This window comes from Thalassophryne amazonica, chromosome 1 (assembly GCF_902500255.1).
Source record: "Thalassophryne amazonica chromosome 1, fThaAma1.1, whole genome shotgun sequence".
Lineage (NCBI taxonomy): Eukaryota > Metazoa > Chordata > Actinopteri > Batrachoidiformes > Batrachoididae > Thalassophryne > Thalassophryne amazonica.
In genome coordinates this window covers 124,435,294-124,456,273 of record NC_047103.1, presented here as the reverse complement: position 1 = coordinate 124,456,273, position 20,980 = coordinate 124,435,294, and the positions used below count along the sequence as shown (strand labels likewise).

Genomic DNA, 20,980 nt, shown 5'->3' with positions numbered 1-20,980 from the left:
GAATTTTGACCAATTTATTTCATCTCATAAATTCAGTATAACTGTCACCGACACGTGCACACGGTGTGAACAGGACCAACTGTCAGAACAGTCCAGAGAGAAATAAAGGCAGCACCTGTTGTTTTTCACTCTGTACTCACGCGCGCGCACACACACACAGTCACACACACAGACGGCTGCAGCGATCGGACCCGGTCTTAATTTTAGATGGCTTTAAGCAAAGGCGCCCGCTATTTTTTCGGCGTCTTTTTCGAAAATTGACCGCTCAAATCATGACAGGACGGCTCGCTGCCTAAAACTTTGGTTCCCGCTCCCATCTGCTCCTGTGAATTTTTAATCCTGTATTGTCCCAATCACGTGATAAATAGCAAAGTTGACTCCCATCCCGTGGGGTTCCCGAAAAAATGTCAGCCTCTACTACAAACACACACTCCATACAGTGGTCCTCGCGCCACACATTGATATCATGTTTTCCGATTACCCGCTGCGTAATTTTCATTAGTTACTTCCTCCAAACCATCAACATGTCTATTAGACTCCATTCCTACCAGGCTGCTCAAGGAAGCCCTACCATTAGTTAATGCTTCGATCTTAAATATGATCAATCTATCTTTATTAGTTGGCTATGTACCACAGGCTTTTAAGGTGGCAGTAATTAAATCATTACTTAAAAAGCCATCACTTGACCCAGCTATCTTAGCTAATTATAGGCCAATCTCCAACCTTCCTTTTCTCTCAAAAATTCTTGAAAGGGTAGTTGTAAAACAGATAACTGATCATCTGCAGAGGAATGGTCTATTTGAAGAGTTTCAGTCAGGTTTCAGAATTCATCATAGTACAGAAACAGCATTAGTGAAGGTTACAAATGATCTTCTTATGGCCTCAGACAGTGGACTCATCTCTGTGCTTGTCCTGTTAGACCTCAGTGCAGCTTTTGATACTGTTGACCATAAAATTTTATTACAGAGATTAGAGCATGCCATAGGTATTAAAGGCACTGTGCTGCAGTGGTTTGAATCATATTTATCTAATAGATTACAATTTGTTCATGTAAATGGGGAGTCTTCTTCACAGACTAAGGTTAATTATGGAGTTCCACAAGGTTCTGTGCTAGGACCAGTTTTATTCACTTTATACATGCTTCCCTTAGGCAGTGTTATTAGAAAGCATTGCTTAAATTTCATTGTTACGCAGATGATACCCAGCTTTATCTATCCATGAAGCCAGAGGACACACACCAATTAGTTAAACTGCAGGAATATCTTTCAGACATAAAGACATGGATGACCTCTAATTTCCTGCTTTTAAATTCAGATAAAATTGAAGTTATTGTACTTGGCCCCACAAATCTTAGAAACATGGTGTCTAACCAGATCCTTACTCTGGATGGCATTACCCTGACCTCTAGTAATACTGTGAGAAATCTTGGAGTCATTTTTGATCAGGATATGTCCTTCAGTGCGCATATTAAGCAAATATGTAGGACTTCTGTTTTTCAATTGTGCAATATCTCTAAAATTAGAAAGGTTTTGTCTCAGAGTGATGCTGAAAAGCTAATTCATGCATTTATTTCTTCTAGGATGGACTACTCTAATTCATTATTATCAGGCTGTCCTAAAAGTTCCCTGAAAAACCTTCAGTTAATTCAAAATGCTGCAGCTAGAGTGCTGACAGGGACTAGAAGGAGAGAGCGTATTTCACTCATATTGGCCTCTCTTCATTGGCTTTCTGTTAATTCCAGAATAGAATTTAAAATTCTTCTTCTTACTTATAATGTTTTGAATAATCAGGTCCCATCTTATCTTAGGGACCTCTTAGTACCATATCACCCCAATAGAGCGCTTCGCACTCAGACTGCAGGCTTACTTGTAGTTCCTAGGGTTTGTAAGAGTAGAATGGGAGGCAGAGCCTTCAGCTTTCAGCCTCCTCTCCTGTGGAACCAGCTCCCAATTCGGATTAGGGAGACAGACACCCTCTCTACTTTTAAGATTAAGCTTAAAACTTTTCTTTTTGAAAAAGCTTATAGTTAGGGCTGGATCAGGTGACCCTGAACCATCCCTTAGTTATGCTGCTATATACTTGCTATAGACCCCTGGGGGGTTTTCCATGATGCACCCAGTGTTTCTTTTTATTCACCTCTTTTTGCTCTGTATGCACCACTCTGCTTTTAATCATTGGTGATTGATCTCTGCTCTCTTCCACAGCATGTCTTTTTCCTGATTCTCTCCCCTCAGCCCCAACCAGTCCAGCAGAAGACTGCCCCTCCCTGAGCCTGGTTCTGCTGGAGGTTTCTTCCTGTTAAAAGGGAGTTTTTCCTTCCCACTGTCGCCAAGTGCTTGCTCATAGGGAGTCATTTTGATCGTTGGGGTTTTTCTGTAATTATTGTATGGCTTTTGCCTTACAATATAAAGTGCCTTGGGGCGACTGTTTGTTGTGATTTGACGCTATATAAATAAAATTGATTTGATTTGATTTATGGACACAATTTGCTTACTCATGAGACGTTGAAAGAAAGAGAGATAAAGCTTAAAGACTTTAAGTAAATAAATCTGGTTAGAATTTAGTGATGAAATTTGAAGCCAATTAATTTTAAGAAAATTATTAAACAAACATAAGAATATGTTTAAAAAGAAGCCACTTTGCATCCATTGACAACAAAACCCATTTTCTGGAACCTTTAACTGGCTCACTTAGCTGATCCGTTGAAGAGGTGGTTCTGACGACCCATCTGTCCATCATTGATGTAGGCTCTTTGCAGCGTGCTCACTTGGGTCAGAGGTTAACCCAGTGGTCTCCCTGGGTGATCCCAAAGACTTGTGTCAGCTGGTTTTACCGACAGGATGGATGCTTGCAGTCAGGTCATCAGCTTGCTGGACCCCAGAGGTGGAAGGCGTTTGTTGAAGATGGTTTCTGGTAGCGGGCAGCACGGTGGATTAGTGGTTAGCACTGTTGCCTCACAGCGAGAAGGTTGTGGGTTCGATTCCGGTAGCCTTTCTGTGTGGAGTTTGCATGTTCTCCCCGTGTTTGCGTGGGTTTCCTCCGGGTGCTCCGGTTTCCTCCCACATCCAAAGACATGCGGGTTAGGTGGATTGGGATCTTTAAAATTGTCCGTAGGTGTGTGTGTGGGTGTGTCTGTGTTTGTCTATTTGTGGCCCTGCGACAGACTAGCGTCCTGTCCTGGGTGTACCCCGCCTCGCGCTCTATGACTGCTGGGATAGGCTCCAGCCCCCCGCGACCCTTAATTGGACTAAGCGGTAGAAGATGGATGGATGGATGGATGGTTTCTGGTAGCTATTAAAAAAGTTTGTTGGAGCCAGATTAAAAGTCTTTGTGAATTTAGAAAAGATAAAAAACTTTAAAAGCTGGGTACAATTACAAAAAAAGCAAAGTCACTTTTCTGTAAATTTGCTATTATTTTGAAATGTTCGGATCGGAAGTTCGCTTAAACATTCAAAAGACTTGACGAACCTTAAAACTTGTTAAAGTTATCAAAGGATAGCAACAAATGAATGAATGAAGCCACGTGGTAGCTTTAGGATAGCTTAGCATTGGGCCTTGTTGACCCAAAAATAAAATGAAGTGTTTAAAGAGAAGAGGGAAGGCAGGCAGAAGAGCAACTTCAAGAGAGTTTAAGAGAGGGCAGAACTCTGTTCTAACTTTTTAAAGGGGAATTACGTCATTAAACTCCACCCATTTAGGGTGTGTAATCTCACTGAAAACTTCATGTGTTAGAAATGCAGACAAAAATGATTAAATTATTTAAACACATTAACTATTTTGGCGTACTATTTGTTCTAAGACACTCGAATGATACACATTATTAATAGTCACTTAAACACATCCTTTGGATAAACAGAATACTTCACCATCAACATATTGATAATGCAGAAAGATCAGACTTAAACACACATCAGTTACAAGCAACACATGTCAATAAAATGGAATGATTATATGCAAAGCCTTTTGTTTGATTAATCAGTACAAACAACATTAGACGTTTTTATATATGAATAATAGAATACTGATGCATTTTTTATTTTAAGCAAAGGTCTCTTCCTTTACTTAGACCTCGAGATAATAGCTGGTTGTCTATGGAGCTAAATCAAGGCCAAAAGTTTTGTAATCTGAAAATAAAAAAAAAGATTGAAAAAATAAATTTTGAAACTGAAAATTCAATGTTTCTTCTTGAATTTTATAATAATTTAAAAAGTATCAAAATAAAAATAAGTTTAAGATATATATTTTTCAGTTTAAATAAATTTTTGATTCAGCTCTGTAATTTTTTTGATCAAATAATTTATTTTCATTCATATTTCTTTTTTTCACCTTCAGATCTTTTTTTCACTTTCAGATCTTATTTTATCAGTTTCAAACTTTTGCCCCCGTTCTGGCGTGTGAGGGCGTGGCTTCGATTGAGAGGGGTGTGGAATTGTGAGTGACAGGAGAGCAATCAGTCCTCACATGATGTTGCTTTCAGGAAACGTGGGTACTTTGATAGATAATGACTTAACACTTTCTCTCCACTGTATTGTGTTGATACCTGTAAATAAAGTGATGCTAAAGATGTCTATTACAAGTAATTCTAGACCACTCTTGGTCATTTTTGATGTTTAAAAACTGTAAATATGCAAGATTGTGAAGTTTAACACCTATACCTAAAAAAAAAAACGATGTATCCCAAATCCACACAAGACTGTGAATGCAGTGCAGCATCGCCGCATAAAAATGAGGCAGGTCACTCATTTTACAGGCAGCCAGCAGTTATTGTCCATCAAGCGTAGTGTTACGAGCTTTCTAAGTGACACACAGAGATACCTGACTCAACAGATCTGAAGGAAGCTTTAATATGGCCACAACCAAGCAGACCCCCAGTAAATTGAAATCCAAAGCCGCCCGGAAGAGCACTCTGGCTACCGGCGGTGTGAAGAAGCCTCGCCGTTACAGAACACCGGCACTGTGGTGCTCCGCCGCTACCAGAAATCCACCGAGCTGCTGATCCACAAGTTGCCCTTCCAGCACCTGCTGAGAGAAATCGCTCAGGACTTCAAGACTGACCTCCGCTTTCAGAGCTCCGCTGTGATGCTCTGCAGGAGGCCAGCAAGGCTGACTTGGTTCGACAGCTTGTGGATCCAGCAGCTCGGAGTCAAGCCACTGCTCCTCCACGTCGAAAGGAGTCATTTGAGGTGGCTTGGGCATCTTTTCCGGATGCCCCCTGGACGCCTCGCTGGAGACGTGTTCTGGGCACGTCCCGTTGGGAGGAGGCCCGAGGGAAGACCCAGGACACGCTGGAGGGACAACATCTCTCGGCTGGCTTGGGAACGCCTTGGGGTTCCCCCGGAGGAGCTGGGGAAGGTGTGTGTGGATTGGGAGGTCTGGGCGGCTTTGCTTGAGCTGCTGCCCCCGCGACCCGACTCCAGATAAAGCGGAAGAAAATGGATGGATGGATGGATGAAAAATATATATCTTAAACTTATTTTTATTTACTTATCCCCGCCTGAGGGATCGAAGGTCACGGGCATCCAGTGTTGGTTTTCAGCCTTCCCACTTACGTGTAGAAAGTTCTCTGAATCTGTTTGACTATTTTTTTCACGCAGTTGTCCACAAAGTGGTGATCCTCGCCCCATCTTTGCTTGTGAAAGGCTGAGCCTTTTGGGGATGCTCCTTTTATACCCACTCATGACACTCATCTGTTTCCAATTAAGCTGTTCACCCATGGAATGTTCCAAACAGGTGTTCTTTGAGCATTCATCAACTTTCCCAGTCTTTTGTTGCCCTGTTCCAGCTTTTTTTCATACCTTCAGCATGGTCAATAGATTCCCAGAGGGTATTAAGACCATCTGAGGTTAAGGAACAGCTTGATATAGATTTCTGTTGCTTGTATATTGTGATGTGTGGTCCAAACAAGAAAAAAAAACATATTGCAGGTATTCATTTCAAAATGAGCAAATATTTGCACAAAAACATCTATCAATTTGAACATTAAATATCTTGTCTTTGTGCTGTATTCAGTTGAATATAGGTTGAAGAGGATTTGCCAATCGTATTCTGTTTTTATTTACATTTTACACAACGTCCCAACTTCATTGGAATTGGGGTTGTAAAAGTGCTATCAACTTTCTGTTTTCACAGCGTCCATCTTTGATCCAAAATACATCAGCATTCCAAATGGTGAATGTCAGTTCTCCCCAGTTTGTCCATGATCAAAGCCATACTCACGCACGCACACTTATACACACACAGAGGCCACTTGGCTATAATATATATACATATATGTATTAAATATATGCATATACATAAATGTAGGTAGATAATATCTACCTACATTTCCTCTACCTCGTAGGGGTAGAGGAAATGTGACCCAGCCTGGAGGAAGCCCAGGGTCCCCGTCTCGAGTCAGGCCTGGATGGGGGTCATCAGCGCACAGCTGGTGGCTCGGCTTGCCACGGAGCACAGTCGGGCTCAGCCCGAAAAGACTGTGGACTGTCCAACTCCATCCTGTTGGCTCACCCACCCATAAGGGGAAACCGCTGGCGCCGGGTTGCGCTGTCCCATGGGTAGCAATGAAGTCAAGGGTTCTCAGCAGACCATACCTGGGTGGCAGGGGCTAGCTGTGGGGTGTGGAACGTCACCTTGCTTTGGGGGAAGGAGCCGGGGCTTGTGCGGAACGTGGAGCAATACAAGTAAGATCTGGTGGTCCTGCTTACACGCACAGCATTGGCCTGGAACCACTGTCCTTGATAGGTGCTTGGACCTTATTCTTCTCTGGAGTTGGAAGGAGCCGGGGCTTGTGCGGAACGTGGAGCAATACAAGTAAGATCTGGTGGTCCTTGCTTACACGCACAGCATTGGCTGGAACACTCTCCTTGATAGGTGCTTGGACCTTATTCTTCTCTGGAGTTGCCCAGGGTGTGAGGCACTGGGTGGTTGGGATACTCTCGAGTCCCTGGCTGAGCGCCACTACATTGGAGTTTAGGCCCAGTAGATGAGCGGGTGCCTCCCTGTGTCTTCATGTGGCTGGGGGAAGGAAACTCTGACTGTTTGTGTGTATGCACCGAACAGCAGTTTGGTGTATTCAGCCTTCTTGGAGTCCCTTAAATGAGTCCTGTATGGGGCTCGCATGGGGACTCCAGTGTTCTCGTGTGGGACTTCAACGCACACGTGAGCAATGGACAGAGGACACCCGCAGAGGCGTGTGAAATGGCCTCCAATCTAAACCCAACGGTTTTTGTGTTATTGGATTTCTGTGCTAGTCATGGACTGTCCAAAACTAACACCATGTTTGAACATAAGGTGCTCATAAGTGTACCATGGTACCAGAGCACCTTAGACCGAAGATCAATTTTGTGATTGTATCATCTGATCTGCGGCCGCATGTTCTGGACACTTGGGTGAAGAGAGGGGCAGGGCTGTCAACTGATCACCATCTGGTGGTGAGTTGGATCAGAGGGTGTGGGAGGACTTTGGACAGACTTGGTAAGACCCTAACAGAAAACAGTGCGAGTGAACTGGGAATGTCTGGAGAGCCCACTGTCCGACAGAGCCTTCAACTTCTGCAACTGCAAGCTTCAAATTCCTCCGGTGAAGCTTTTCTAGCATCTCTGTGGAGGTTGGGGGCATTAAACTAGAATGGGCAATGTTCAAAGCTTCCATTGCTGAAGCTGCAGTGGGGAGCTGTGGCCCGTAGGTCTTAGGTGCCCCAGGGGGCAGCAAACCCTTGAACACCGTGGTGGACACCGGTGGTCAGGCAAGCCATCTGACTGAAGAAGGAGTCCTTCCTGGATATGTTATTTCTGCGGACTCTGCAGGCAGTTGCAAGGTACCAATAGGCCTGAAGGGTGGCAGCCTCTGCTGTGGGGGAGGCAAAGCAGCGGGTGTCAGTGAAAAATTGCTGTTCCCCCCTGTCTGCATAGTGGGTCAGAGTCATCCATCGCCTGCTGGTCTGTGTTGATCGAGCAGGTTGGTGTTTCTCCGGGTCCACGACAAACCATGTGATTGTTCCCAGACTAAGTGAAGGCCAGTCTGTATTATGGATTTGTTTTTACTAAGGCAGGGGTCCTTAAGATGGCTCTCAGAGTTGCTAAGATCAGAAGACTCTGTGTTTTATGTTTGCTTGCATGTCCGTTGGGAGTCTCCCAGATATAGCTGTTAATGTGCTTAAACTGCAATTTTAAATCTTTCTGTCTGCATTGTATATGATCCCTGGCCTGGTCCTTGCTCACTGGTCTCATTTCTCTGCTGGCTTCATCACAAAAATTCCACAACAGCGGGTTTAGGAGGCGGTCAGAGCAACTATGGAGGACTTTTGGTCAACACCAAGGTGCTTCTGACAGACCGTGAGACACCTCAGGAGGAGAATACGGGGTACAATCCAAGCTGTCTACAGTAAGGATAGGACTCTGTTGACCTTAACTGAGGATGTAATCAGCCGCTGGAAAGAATACTTTGAGGAAACTCCTGCATCAGACCGAGAGCCTCTATAGTAGGGGCAGAGCTGGAAGCTGATGGAGGATTATCATTAATTTCCCTGGTGGACGTCACTGAGGTAGTCAAAACAACTCCACAGCAAGGCCCAGGGGTTGATGAGATCCATCCAGAAATGCTGAAGGCTCTGGGTATGGAGGGACTGTCTTGGATGAAATGTCTCTTCACATTGCCTGGAGGTCTGGGACAGTGCTTGAGGTGTGGCAAACTGGGGTGGTGGTCCCCATATTTAAAAAGGAACCAGAGAGTGTATGCCACTTACAGGGGCATCCACACTTCTCAGCCTCCCTGGTAAAGTCTACTCCAGGGTGCTGGAAAGGAGGGTTCAGCCGATAGTCAAACCTCTGATTGAAGGGAACAATGCAGGTTCTGTCCTGGTGTGGATCAAACTGATCAGCTCATCACTCTCACACGGATCCTGGAGGGTGCCTGAGAGTATGCCCATCCAATCTACATGTGTTTTGTGGACTTGGAGAAGGCATATGATCGGGGAGATACTATGGGAGGGTGCTGCGGGGAGTATGGAGTGAGGGGGTCCCTTCTCAGGACATCCAATCACTATACTCACACAGCGAGAGCTGTGTTGGGGTGCTTGGCAGTAAGTCATACTCCTTTCTGGTAAGGGTTGGCCCTTCACCAGGGCTGCACGTTGTCACAATTCTTTTTGTGATATTCATGGGCAGGATATCGAGGCGTAGTCGGTGGAGAAGGTTTTCCAAATTGGTAGGCTCAGGGTCTCATCGCTGCTTTTTGCAGATGATGTGGTACTGTTGGCTTCATCGGCCTGTGACCTCCAACACTCACTCAATCAGTGTGAAGCAGGGTGGGATGAGGATCAGCACCTCTAAATCTGAGGCCATGGTTCTCAGCAGGAAACTGATGGATTGCCTACTCTGGGTAGGGAATGCGATCTTGCCCGAAGTGAAGGAGTTCATGAGATTGGCCAGACAATTGGCGCAGCAGGTGCAGTATTACATTCACTCTACCGTACTTTTGTGATGAAAAGGGAGCTGAGCAAAAAGGCGAAGCCCTCTATCTACTGGTCAATCTTCGTTTTTACTTTCACCTATGGTCACGAGGGTTAGATCATGACTGAAAGAACTAGATCACAGGTACAAGCAGCCGAAATGGGCTTCTTTAGGAGGGAAACTCATATACTGTTGTACTCAAAGGTGTACATACACTGGCAGTATTTTTGATTTTTTTTTTTTTACCATTTTTTCAGAGAATATGAAGATACACAAAAATTACGTACCCTATGTACGGGCCCGGGCTCTACATTCTCAGGGTGCAGGACTACTTTGTGTCATCCTAGGGTGAATAAAAAGTGTGCGGGTCACAGAGCTTCTCTTATCGTGCCCCTGTTCTGTGGAATGATCTCCCTGCATCAATAAAACAGTCAGATTCTGTAGAGACTTTCAAGTCCAGACTTAAGACACACTTATTTTCCCTTTCGCATGGCTACCATGTGGAATGGAAGCCGACAATCATTGTCAACGCTTTGAGAGATAAATTTATCGTTCAGTCCCATGTACAGTAAACTCAGCTAAACTGTCATTGAATACACCGGATATTCGCAGTCACCGGACAAAAAGTCCCAAAGTTTTTGTATACTTTTCCATGTAATGAACACTGTATATAATGGATTTTGTACTACGGATTTTCGCTTACATCGGATGAAATTTTTTTCACACGTGTTCAAACTCAGAGCCCCAGCCTGACATGCACCTGTTAAATCAAACACAAAAGGCTGTGATTTGCACTTTTATGTCACTTTTCTGCTTTCAGTCCTTCATCTCCCATCATATTATAACAGTTTTTACAGTGCACACGCTGATTAAAATGTATCAGAAAAATTCTGTAACTTTATAGCACAAAATCAGAAAAAGAGGAAATTGTACAGCTTACCTTTGATTGGAGGGGATGATTGTAGAAAGAAAAGCTTGTGAGGGTCCCTCAACAAGCTTTTCTTTCTACAATCATCTAGAAAAAAGTATAATCCAGAGACAACCACTGTCACACAAGTCATTGCATGACACGGAGTTACAGAGCTGCAGCTGCATAAATCAGGCTTTAAATTAGTTAAATAAATCATCATAAATTGTACATTTATGTAAATTTGATAGCTTAACTATTTTTATATTTATTTTGATAGCATCTGTACCTGGATGTGTTGCTGTATGTGGTTAAATGACTTTAAAAAATGTTGAAAACATTAAAGTTTCATTCAGTAGTTCAGCGCAGTTGGAACCAAAATGGCGCCATGTTCTGAGTTGATGCTACTCTCTCAATTGAGGCACACTACTTCGTCCCACCACTGGTTTCTGGGCTCCTGATAGACCCTTGCAGCTTTTGTCCTGTGCTGCACTGATGTTTCTGGTTTCTGAGTAACAGGGAAAGCAAAAAGAATTGTCAAAGAAAAGGTAATTGAACTCTATAAAACAGGAAGGGGATATAAAAAGATATCCAAGGGATTGAGAATGCCAATCAGTCTTCACGGGGCCAATGAAAAATCAAAACCAGCGTCCTGATAAGTTTGCTCGTGCCACATGACATGGACTTCATTCATTTTCACATTACGCTCGGGATCAGTGCATCCCTAACACATACATACATCTATATACATAAAGGGCTAACTCAGTGACATCAAATCATTAAAGTACAGAAGTGACACACAGTCGGCCACATATATATATATATATATATATATATATATATATATATATATATATATGTCATTGCCAGATCTGGTGCAAAAAATGGTTCAAACTAGATCTGCCCAACCTATGGAAAACCTGGCAAACCTAGCAACTCTGGGAGTGATGGTGGCTTCAATTGCCAATTCAAGGATCTACAGAATTTTGGCACTTCCCAATTTTTTCACAGCTATTGCCGCTGCTTGTGAGTTGCTCACAACTTGTGCTTTCTGTTCACCACAAAACATGATGTAGGGTTTCATTGCAGCTGCTCTTGGAGGTGATGGTCTAGATGCTAAGCATTGGGCTTCAGACCAGAGGATCCTCGGTGCAAATCCCAGCCTGACAGGAAAATCACTACGGGCCCTAGGGCAAGGTCCTTATTCCCCTAGTTGCTCCTGGTGTGTAGTGGGCACCTTACATGAATGTGAGGCATTTGATGTGTAAAGCGCTTTGAGCGTCTGATGCAGATGGAAAAGTGCTATATAAATGCAGTCCATTTATCTCTTGTCACATCACTTATGGCAAATGAATGCGCAATGTGGTGAACCAAGTTTGCTTGTGAATCTCCATGGTGGACTCACTTACTGTGCACCTCTCCATGGTGGTGAACAAAATTATTGTTAGGTGCAGGCTTAGGGGTAATGGTGGTACATGTTATGGTTTATGATACAAAGAGTCAAGATTGGACCCATAGATGCCGGCAGCAGAACACAAGGGGTTAATGCCAAAAAAATGTAATTTAATTTCCAACCATGGTGGTGATAGCAAAAGTGACTCCAATGTGACAAAATCCAAAAATACTACAAGAGTCTTTATGAATAACAAACAGTGAGAGAACAAAAGACAACTGCCAAAACTTGACAGCAAGCTGAACACTTACAAACTGATAATAAACTGGTCCAGACGCACAGAGTGTGAGGCTGGGAAGACGAGCTGGTGGGCCACATGAGTGAATGACACATGAAAAACGTAACCGACTGGCAGTGACTAAACGTACACGTGTGGCTTAAATACAAACAAACCAATTAACAACAGGTGTAACAGAAGTGAAAACGGAAACGTTGGAACACAGGGGAAAATAAAGAAATAAGCAGAAACCCAAAATAAATGGACAACCTGAGGTAGGTGGAGAAACACACCAGATCAAGAAATAATAAAGCAACAACTAAAGTGCTACTCTTACAGAAACTAACATGGAGATAACCCGTGAGAACACAGATCAAGTTTCACTTTATTTATCCTTAAAAGAAAATTCAGAGTGCAACCGGATGTCCAAAACACATGTACAACATGAACTGAACCAGACAAGCGGGGCTAAAAATATAGCTGAACACAACACAATAGCACGACCCAAAAACGGAACAGAAGTACAAAGATAACAAAGCATAAATAAACAATGATGGCGCACACGGAGAAACATAACAAGATCACGAAGGACAGGACCATCAGACACAGAAGAGCTGTCAGAGACCGTGCACAGCTGTCAGGCATAACCATGACAACTTCACACGGAAAAAGAATAGAGAGACACAATGAGGATCCCAAAAATACACACACATACACATGCACACCAAGGGGAACAAACACAGACATGGCAGGTGACTCCTTTGGGGCAGACACACGCACAGTCCACACATACATAGCCAGGAGACAGAACATGGTAGGTGACATGGACGCAGAAATGACGGGTGACATGGATGCAGACATGGCAGGTGACAAGGCTCAACACAAAGTCAAACACCATAACCCTGGCCCAACAAAATTCCAACATTTGTAACTCTAATTCCACAGAGCTACCTGCTATACAGTTTGGTTAAATTAACGTTGAAGTAATGGAAATATTATGTTATTATTATCATTATTATTATTACAGCAAATCGGTCTAGAGCAGGCATCCTAAAAACTGTCAAGTCAAAAGGAGTCATAACTTCAGTAACAGTGATTGGAGAAAGACTGTGTTGATAACATGTTTTGCCTTCCTTATTTTGATTGTATACATGTCTTTTCTATATTGTGTTCACCTTTATACTTCTGTTACTGTTGTTAAGTTTAGAGTATTCATTATTGTTTTTGTGTTTTACTCCTTTAGCCATTTGAGGTCAGTGATCTCCTGCAGGGGTTAAACTTCTCCAAAGTCCTAAACTCCTTGCTTGCCCTCAATAAAGCCACTGAAGGTAACATTGCTTATATCTCTGTGTGAATGTACTTTTTCCATAGTATAAGTCGCACTGTAGCAGAAGCTGCACTGTAGTATTAGTCATTCCTTTTTCTGTATTAATCAGCGCTTTAATTTGGGAGGTTTGTGCACTGTTTTAATGTCCTTTTTATTATTTGCATTTATTGTTTTATTACTTGGTAATTTTGTTTAGTGCTTTCCTCTGAGAATACTAACAGAAAAGTATAGAGAAGGCTAGAAGGAGTTACATTGTGTGTTTGTGGATTTAGAGAAATTTTATGACAGGCTGCCAAGAGAAGAGTTGTGGTATTGTGGTAATTGTATGAGGAAGTCTGGAGTGACAGAAGTATGTGAGGGTAGTGCAGGACATGTACAAGGATAGTGTGACAGCAGTGAGATGCACAGTAGGAATGACAGACTCATTCAAGGTGGGATTTCACCAAGGATCAGCTCTGAGTCCTTTCTTGTTCACAATGGTGATAGATAAGTTGACTGAGATCAGACAGGAGTCTCCATGGACAATCATGTTTGCAGATGACATTGTGATCTGTAGTGAGAGTAGAGAGCAAGTTGAGTCTACAGGACAGGTCGAGATTTGCTCTGGAGAGAAATGGAATGAAAGTCAGTATGGGCAAGACTGAGTACATGTGTGTGAATGGGAGGGAGCCCAGTGGAATAGTGCGGTTACAAGGAGTAGAATTGGTGAAAGTAGATGAGTTTAAATACTTGGGGTCAACTATCCAAAGTAATGAAGAGTGTGGTAGAGAAGTAAAGAAGAGAGTGTAGGCAGGGTGGAATGGGTGGAGAAAGATGGCAGGACTGATTTGTGACCGAAGAATATCTGCAAGAGTGAAGGGGAAAGTTTACAAGACAGTAGTGAGACCAGCTATGTTGTACGGCTTAGAGACGGTGGCACTAACAAAAAGACAGGAGGCAGAGCTGGAGGTGGCAGAGCTGAAGATGTTGCGATTCTCTTTGGGAGTGATGATAATGGACAGGATAAGGAATGGCCATATTAGAGGGACAACTCAGGTGGGACAGTCTGGAGACAAAGTCAGAGAGATGAGATTGAGATGGTTTGGACATGTACAGAGGAGGGACCCAGGGTATACAGGGAGAAGGATGCTGAGGAGCCACCAGGCAGGAGGAGAAGAGGGAGGCCAAAGAGGAGGTTTATGGATGAGCTGAGGGAGGACATGCTGGTGGTTGGTGTGACAGAGGAAGATACAGAGGACAGGGTGAGATGGAAACGATTGATCTACCGTGGCGACCTCAAACAGGAGCAGCCAAATGAAGAAGAAGAGAACTTTAGTGCTTTGATTTCTGGGAACGTCCAATATTAATAGTTATGATAGTAATTATTGTTAACAATAACAAATGTGTCATTTTTTGGTATATAAGTTGCAGGACCTTCCAAACTTGTTAAAAGCCCTGCGATTTATACTTCAGAAAATGCGGTAATTTTTCATGATATCCTTCAAAGTGCATAGCTCACTTCAATCAATGATGTCTTTTTAAAAAATTCTATACCAGATTATAAATTATTTCTTCCAAGTCTTTCACTTGTGCAAATACTACTAACGCTGGTAAAAGTAAACATAGCCAGGGTGCATCAGAAAAATGCACGACAGATTAAATTTTTATCTATAATCATAACTTTGGGGATCGACCTTTTGCTAGCTGAAGGTCATTCTGGTGGCTTGGTCCACTTTAGTTTCATGCTTATATTTACACTAACACGCCAATCCAGGTTGCTTTTTGTATTTGGAAAAAAGCCTCACATTGGGCCTCATGTATCAAAGTTGCGCACTTGTGGCATAAATTTACGGTGTAAATTTGAAGTACACCAAAGTTGCCGTGACATGTATCAAGCAGTGCGCACCTGCCCATTTCCAGCGTACGCCTGACGTGACCTTGATAAATGCGACGGGTGAAAACAATCGTAATTATAATGAACACGCTCATAAATATTCAGACTCCGCTTCAGACACACCCTCATTTTACGACATGGAAGCTAGGAAGACGGCAAAGAAAAAGAACTTCACCAATCACGAGGCGTGCCAATAGAGCGTCAAAAGTGGCCGTCGCATCAATTGTTTTGTAGTATAATCAAAAAAGTGTTACAGTGGTCCCTTGTTTATCGCGGGAGTTACAATCTAAAAATAGTCCGCAAAAAGCGAAGTCCGCGACGTAGTCAGCGTTATTTTTTTACAATTATTATAGACGTTTTAAAGCTGTAAAAACCCTGTAAAACCAATTTGTACACTTTTCTCAATCAGGCATTAACGTTTTCTCACTTTTCTCTCGTGTGTAAACACCCTCAAAGTTCAAACCTTAGTAGAAAAATAAGACCAACCTGTTTTCAGGCCCAAACATTTGTTTGAGAAATAAAAATATAACGTTTTCCTATAAATAATTATGATGGCTTTTAGAATTTTCCTATAAATAATTATCAATCAATCAATCAATCAATCAATTTCTTTATATAGCGCCAAATCACAACAAACAGTTGCCCCAAGGCGCTTTATATTGTAAGGCAAGGCCATACAATAATTATGTAAAACCCCAACGGTCAAAACGACCCCCTGTGAGCAAGCACTTGGCTACAGTGGGAAGGAAAAAACTCCCTTTTAACAGGAAGAAACCCCCAGCAGAACCAGGCTCAGGGAGGGGCAGTCTTCTGCTGGGACTGGTTGGGGCTGAGGGAGAGAACCAGGAAAAAGACATGCTGTGGAGGGGAGCAGAGATCAATCACTAATGATTAAATGCAGAGTGGTGCATACAGAGCAAAAAGAGAAAGAAACAGTGCATCATGGGAACCCCCCAGCAGTCTACGTCTATAGCAGCATAACTAAGGGATGGTTCAGGGTCACCTGATCCAGCCCTAACTATAAGCTTTAGCAAAAAGGAAAGTTTTAAGCCTAATCTTAAAAGTAGAGAGGGTGTCTGTCTCCCTGATCTGAATTGGGAGCTGGTTCCACAGGAGAGGAGCCTGAAAGCTGAAGGCTCTGCCTCCCATTCTACTCTTACAAACCCTAGGAACTACAAGTAAGCCTGCAGTCTGAGAGCGAAGCGCTCTATTGGGGTGATATGGTACTACGAGGTCCCTAAGATAAGATGGAACCTGATTATTCAAAACCTTATAAGTAAGAAGAAGAATTTTAAATTCTATTCTAGAATTAACAGGAAGCCAATGAAGAGAGGCCAATATGGGTGAGATATGCTCTCTCCTTCTAGTCTCCGTCAGTACTCTAGCTGCAGCATTTTGAATTAACTGAAGGCTTTTTAGGGAACTTTTAGGACAACCTGATAATAATGAATTACAATAGTCCAGCCTAGAGGAAATAAATGCATGAATTAGTTTTTCAGCATCACTCTGAGACAAGACCTTTCTGATTTTAGAGATATTGCGTAAATGCAAAAAAGCAGTCCTACATATTTGTTTAATATGCGCTTTGAATGACATATCCTGATCAAAAATGACTCCAAGATTTCTCACAGTATTACTAGAGGTCAGGGTAATGCCATCCAGAGTAAGGATCTGGTTAGACACCATGTTTCTAAGATTTGTGGGGCCAAGTACAATAACTTCAGTTTTATCTGAGTTTAAAAGCAGGAAATTAGAGGTCATCCATGTCTTTATGTCTGTAAGACAATCCTGCAGTTTAGCTAATTGGTGTGTGTCCTCTGGCTTCATGGATAGATAAAGCTGGGTATCATCTGCGTAACAATGAAAATTTAAGCAATACCGTCTAATAATACTGCCTAAGGGAAGCATGTATAAAGTGAATAAAATTGGTCCTAGCACAGAACCTTGTGGAACTCCATAATTAACTTTAGTCTGTGAAGAAGATTCCCCATTTACATGAACAAATTGTAATCTATTAGACAAATATGATTCAAACCACCGCAGCGCAGTGCCTTTAATACCTATGGCATGCTCTAATCTCTGTAATAAAATTTTATGGTCAACAGTATCAAAAGCATCACTGAGGTCTAACAGAACAAGCACAGAGATGAGTCCACTGTCCGAGGCCATAAGAAGATCATTTGTAACCTTCACTAATGCTGTTTCTGTACTATGATGAATTCTAAAACCTGACTGAAACTCTTCAAATAGACCATTCCTCTGCAGATGATCAGTTAGCTGTTTTACAACTACCCTTTCAAGAATTTTTGAGAGAAAAGGAAGGTTGGAGATTGGCCTATAATTAGCTAAGATAGCTGGGTCAAGTGATGGCTTTTTAAGTAATGGTTTAATTACTGCCACCTTAAAAGCCTGTGGTACATAGCCAACTAACAAAGATAGATTGATCATATTTAAGATCGAAGCATTAAATAATGGTAGGGCTTCCTTGAGCAGCCTGGTAGGAATGGGGTCTAATAAACATGTTGATGGTTTGGATGAAGTAACTAATGAAAATAACTCAGACAGAACAATCGGAGAGAAAGAGTCTAACCAGAAACCGGCATCACTGAAAGCAGCCAAAGATAACGATATGTCTTTGGGATGGTTATGAGTAATTTTTTTTCTAATAGTTAAAATTTTGTTAGCAAAGAAAGTCATGAAGTCATTACTAGTTAAAGTTAATGGAATACTCAGCTCAATAGAGCTCTGACTCTTTGTCAGCCTGGCTACAGTGCTGAAAAGAAACCTGGGGTTGTTCTTATTTTCTTCAATTAGTGATGAGTAGAAAGATGTCCTAGCTTTACGGAGGGCTTTTTTTATAGAGCAACAGACTCTTTTTCCAGGCTAAGTGAAGATCTTCTAAATTAGTGAGACGCCATTTCCTCTCCAACTTACGGGTTATCTGCTTTAAGCTACGAGTTTGTGAGTTATACCACGGAGTCAGACACTTCTGATTTAAAGCTCTCTTTTTCAGAGGAGCTACAGCATCCAAAGTTGTCTTCAATGAGGATGTAAAACTATTGACGAGATACTCTATCTCCCTTACAGAGTTTAGGTAGCTACTCTGCACTGTGTTGGTATATGGCATTAGAGAACATAAAGAAGGAATCATATCCTTAAACCTAGTTACAGCGCTTTCTGAAAGACTTCTAGTGTAATGAAACTTATTCCCCACTGCTGGGTAGTCCATCAGAATAAATGTAAATGTTATTAAGAAATGATCAGACAGAAGGGAGTTTTCAGGGAATACTGTTAAGTCTTCTATTTCCATACCATAAGTCAGAACAAGATCTAAGATATGATTAAAGTGGTGGGTGGACTCATTTACTTTTTGAGCAAAGCCAATAGAGTCTAATAATAGATTAAATGCAGTGTTGAGGCTGTCATTCTCAGCATCTGTGTGGATGTTAAAATCGCCCACTATAATTATCTTATCTGAGCTAAGCACTAAGTCAGACAAAAGGTCTGAAAATTCACAGGTGAAACTCACAGTAACGACCAGGTGGACGATAGATAATAACAAATAAAACTGGTTTTGGGACTTCCAATTTGGATGGACAAGACTAAGAGACAAGCTTTCAAATGAATTAAAGCTCTGTCTGGGTTTTGATTAATTAATAAGCTGGAATGGAAGATTGCTGCTAATCCTCCGCCCCGGCCCGTGCTACGAGCATTCTGACAGTTAGTGTGACTCGGGGGTGTTGACTCATTTAAACTAACATATTCATCCTGCTGTAACCAGGTTTCTGTAAGGCAGAATAAATCAATATGTTGATCAATTATTATATCATTACCAACAGGGACTTAGAAGAGAGAGACCTAATGTTTAATAGACCACATTTAACTGTTTTAGTCTGTGGTGCAGTTGAAGGTGCTATATTATTTTTTCTTTTGAATTTTTATGCTTAAATAGATTTTTGCTGGTTATTGGTAGTCTGGGAGCAGGCACCGTCTCTACGGGGATGGGGTAATGAGGGGATGGCAGTGGGAGAGAAGCTGCAGAGAGGTGTGTAAGACTACAACTCTGCTTCCTGGTCCCAACCCTGGATAATCCAGGGTTGGGAGGATTTAAGAAAATTGGCCAGATTTCTAGAAATGAGAGCTGCTCCATCCAAAGTGGGATGGATGCCGTCTCTCCTAACAAGACCAGGTTTTCCCCAGAAGCTTTGCCAATTATCTATGAAGCCCACCTCATTTTTTGGACACCACTCAGATTATGATGGCTTTTAGAACTAACTAATTTAATTTTAACGATCAACGTACGAGGTTGGACACATAAGAAATTATTAATAGTGACTGACCAGTATTTCACAGATCGTGCCTCTGCGTCCTGACGCCGCGCCTTTTTCCACTCACACCTGGCTGCAGGTGTCTGTTTCCGAGTGACAAACACAGTTATGAGTAGTTGTTGGCGCTCTTGTCTTCTGGGCGAGAAGATTCTTATAAACAGAGACGCAGACCACAATGCACTGTAAAAAAGGCATGCAAAATTGGACTAAAGAAATCCGCGAAACGACGAGGCTGCGAAAGGTGTACCGCGTTATAGCGAAGGACCACTGTATTCTCTTTTCACATGTCAATAATTCTTGACATGTGGATATTTGCTCGCTCAATTAATAAGACGCCTAATTTTTCAGATTTCTTTATTCTTAAGATGTATTTCTTTATTTATTTTATTGTGACAAACAAATGGAGACGACAAAACCTGATTGCAGCACGGGCGAAGGGAATGACAAGACTATAGTTGTAATTATCAATTCCATTTTCTAAAACGATCACACCACATAAAGTTAAGCTCAGCGCTACTCTGGCTCCAGGCTCTGGCTCTAGGCTCGAAGTCTGGAGAAAAAGGCGAGCAGCGCTTTCTTTGCAGTCAGCGCTGTGGCCACGGATCGTGCTCAAGACCAACAATCCCGCAAAAGTGGGATTTGTATTGATTATTATGTAGTATAATCAGGAAAATGTTATTTATGTAACATATGCATTGATTTGTATAATGGCACTGTTTATCATGTTGATCATTTACATTTTTATGTGGATTCCAGCGCTGGTTCATTTTGGTGTATAATTTACGCCACCTCTCGACCTAGTGTATATTTTCAGCGCAGCGTACGCCAACGACCACATTGATAAATGCCAAGTAGCGCAGCCGTTTTGGCGTACACCCCATATACGCTCAAATATCGCCGTACGCACGTTGATACATGAGGCCCATTAAATCTACCTAAGTAAGGTTGAAAAGCACAACATACAGACCCTGAGAGATGCATCCAGTTGAGTTCTCCTTCTGTGTTTAGTACCTTGCTAACGCTTGGTCTATACTGTCAACACCTCAGTCTGATATTTCCATGTACAGACCTCTCTCTCTGTTAATAATCCTTTGATTGTTAATATTTTATTTTACCTAATAAATTATTCTTTAATAAATCCAAACCATATACAATTGGTTATTTTTATGTGTGTCTTTGTTATTTTAGCTTTATTCTATAAGTTATAAAGCTGTTGTCACGATTTGGCCCTGATCATGCTTTGATTCCATTTTTCTCCTTTCTTTTGCTCACCCATCTGCTCCAGCTTTGTTTTTATTAGTTGTTTATTTTCATCATGTGTTTCTTCTCTGTTATGTTTTGTGTTGCCACTTTGTTTCATTGTTACTTTTCATACTTTAGCCATTGTTCTGTTCCATTCTAGTTTTGTTCAGCCGGTTTGTGTTTA

At 42.0% G+C, this 20,980-nt stretch overlaps 1 protein-coding gene across 1 annotated transcript in view; it reads left to right on the top strand.

Moving 5' to 3' along the window:
- Positions 1–20,980, top strand: part of LOC117513884 (rho guanine nucleotide exchange factor 7-like) — a 139,350-nt gene that overhangs the window by 24,601 nt on the left and 93,769 nt on the right. The window contains 1 exon segment of the mRNA XM_034174122.1: positions 13,270–13,354. Coding sequence (XP_034030013.1) covers positions 13,270–13,354 — 85 coding nt within the window.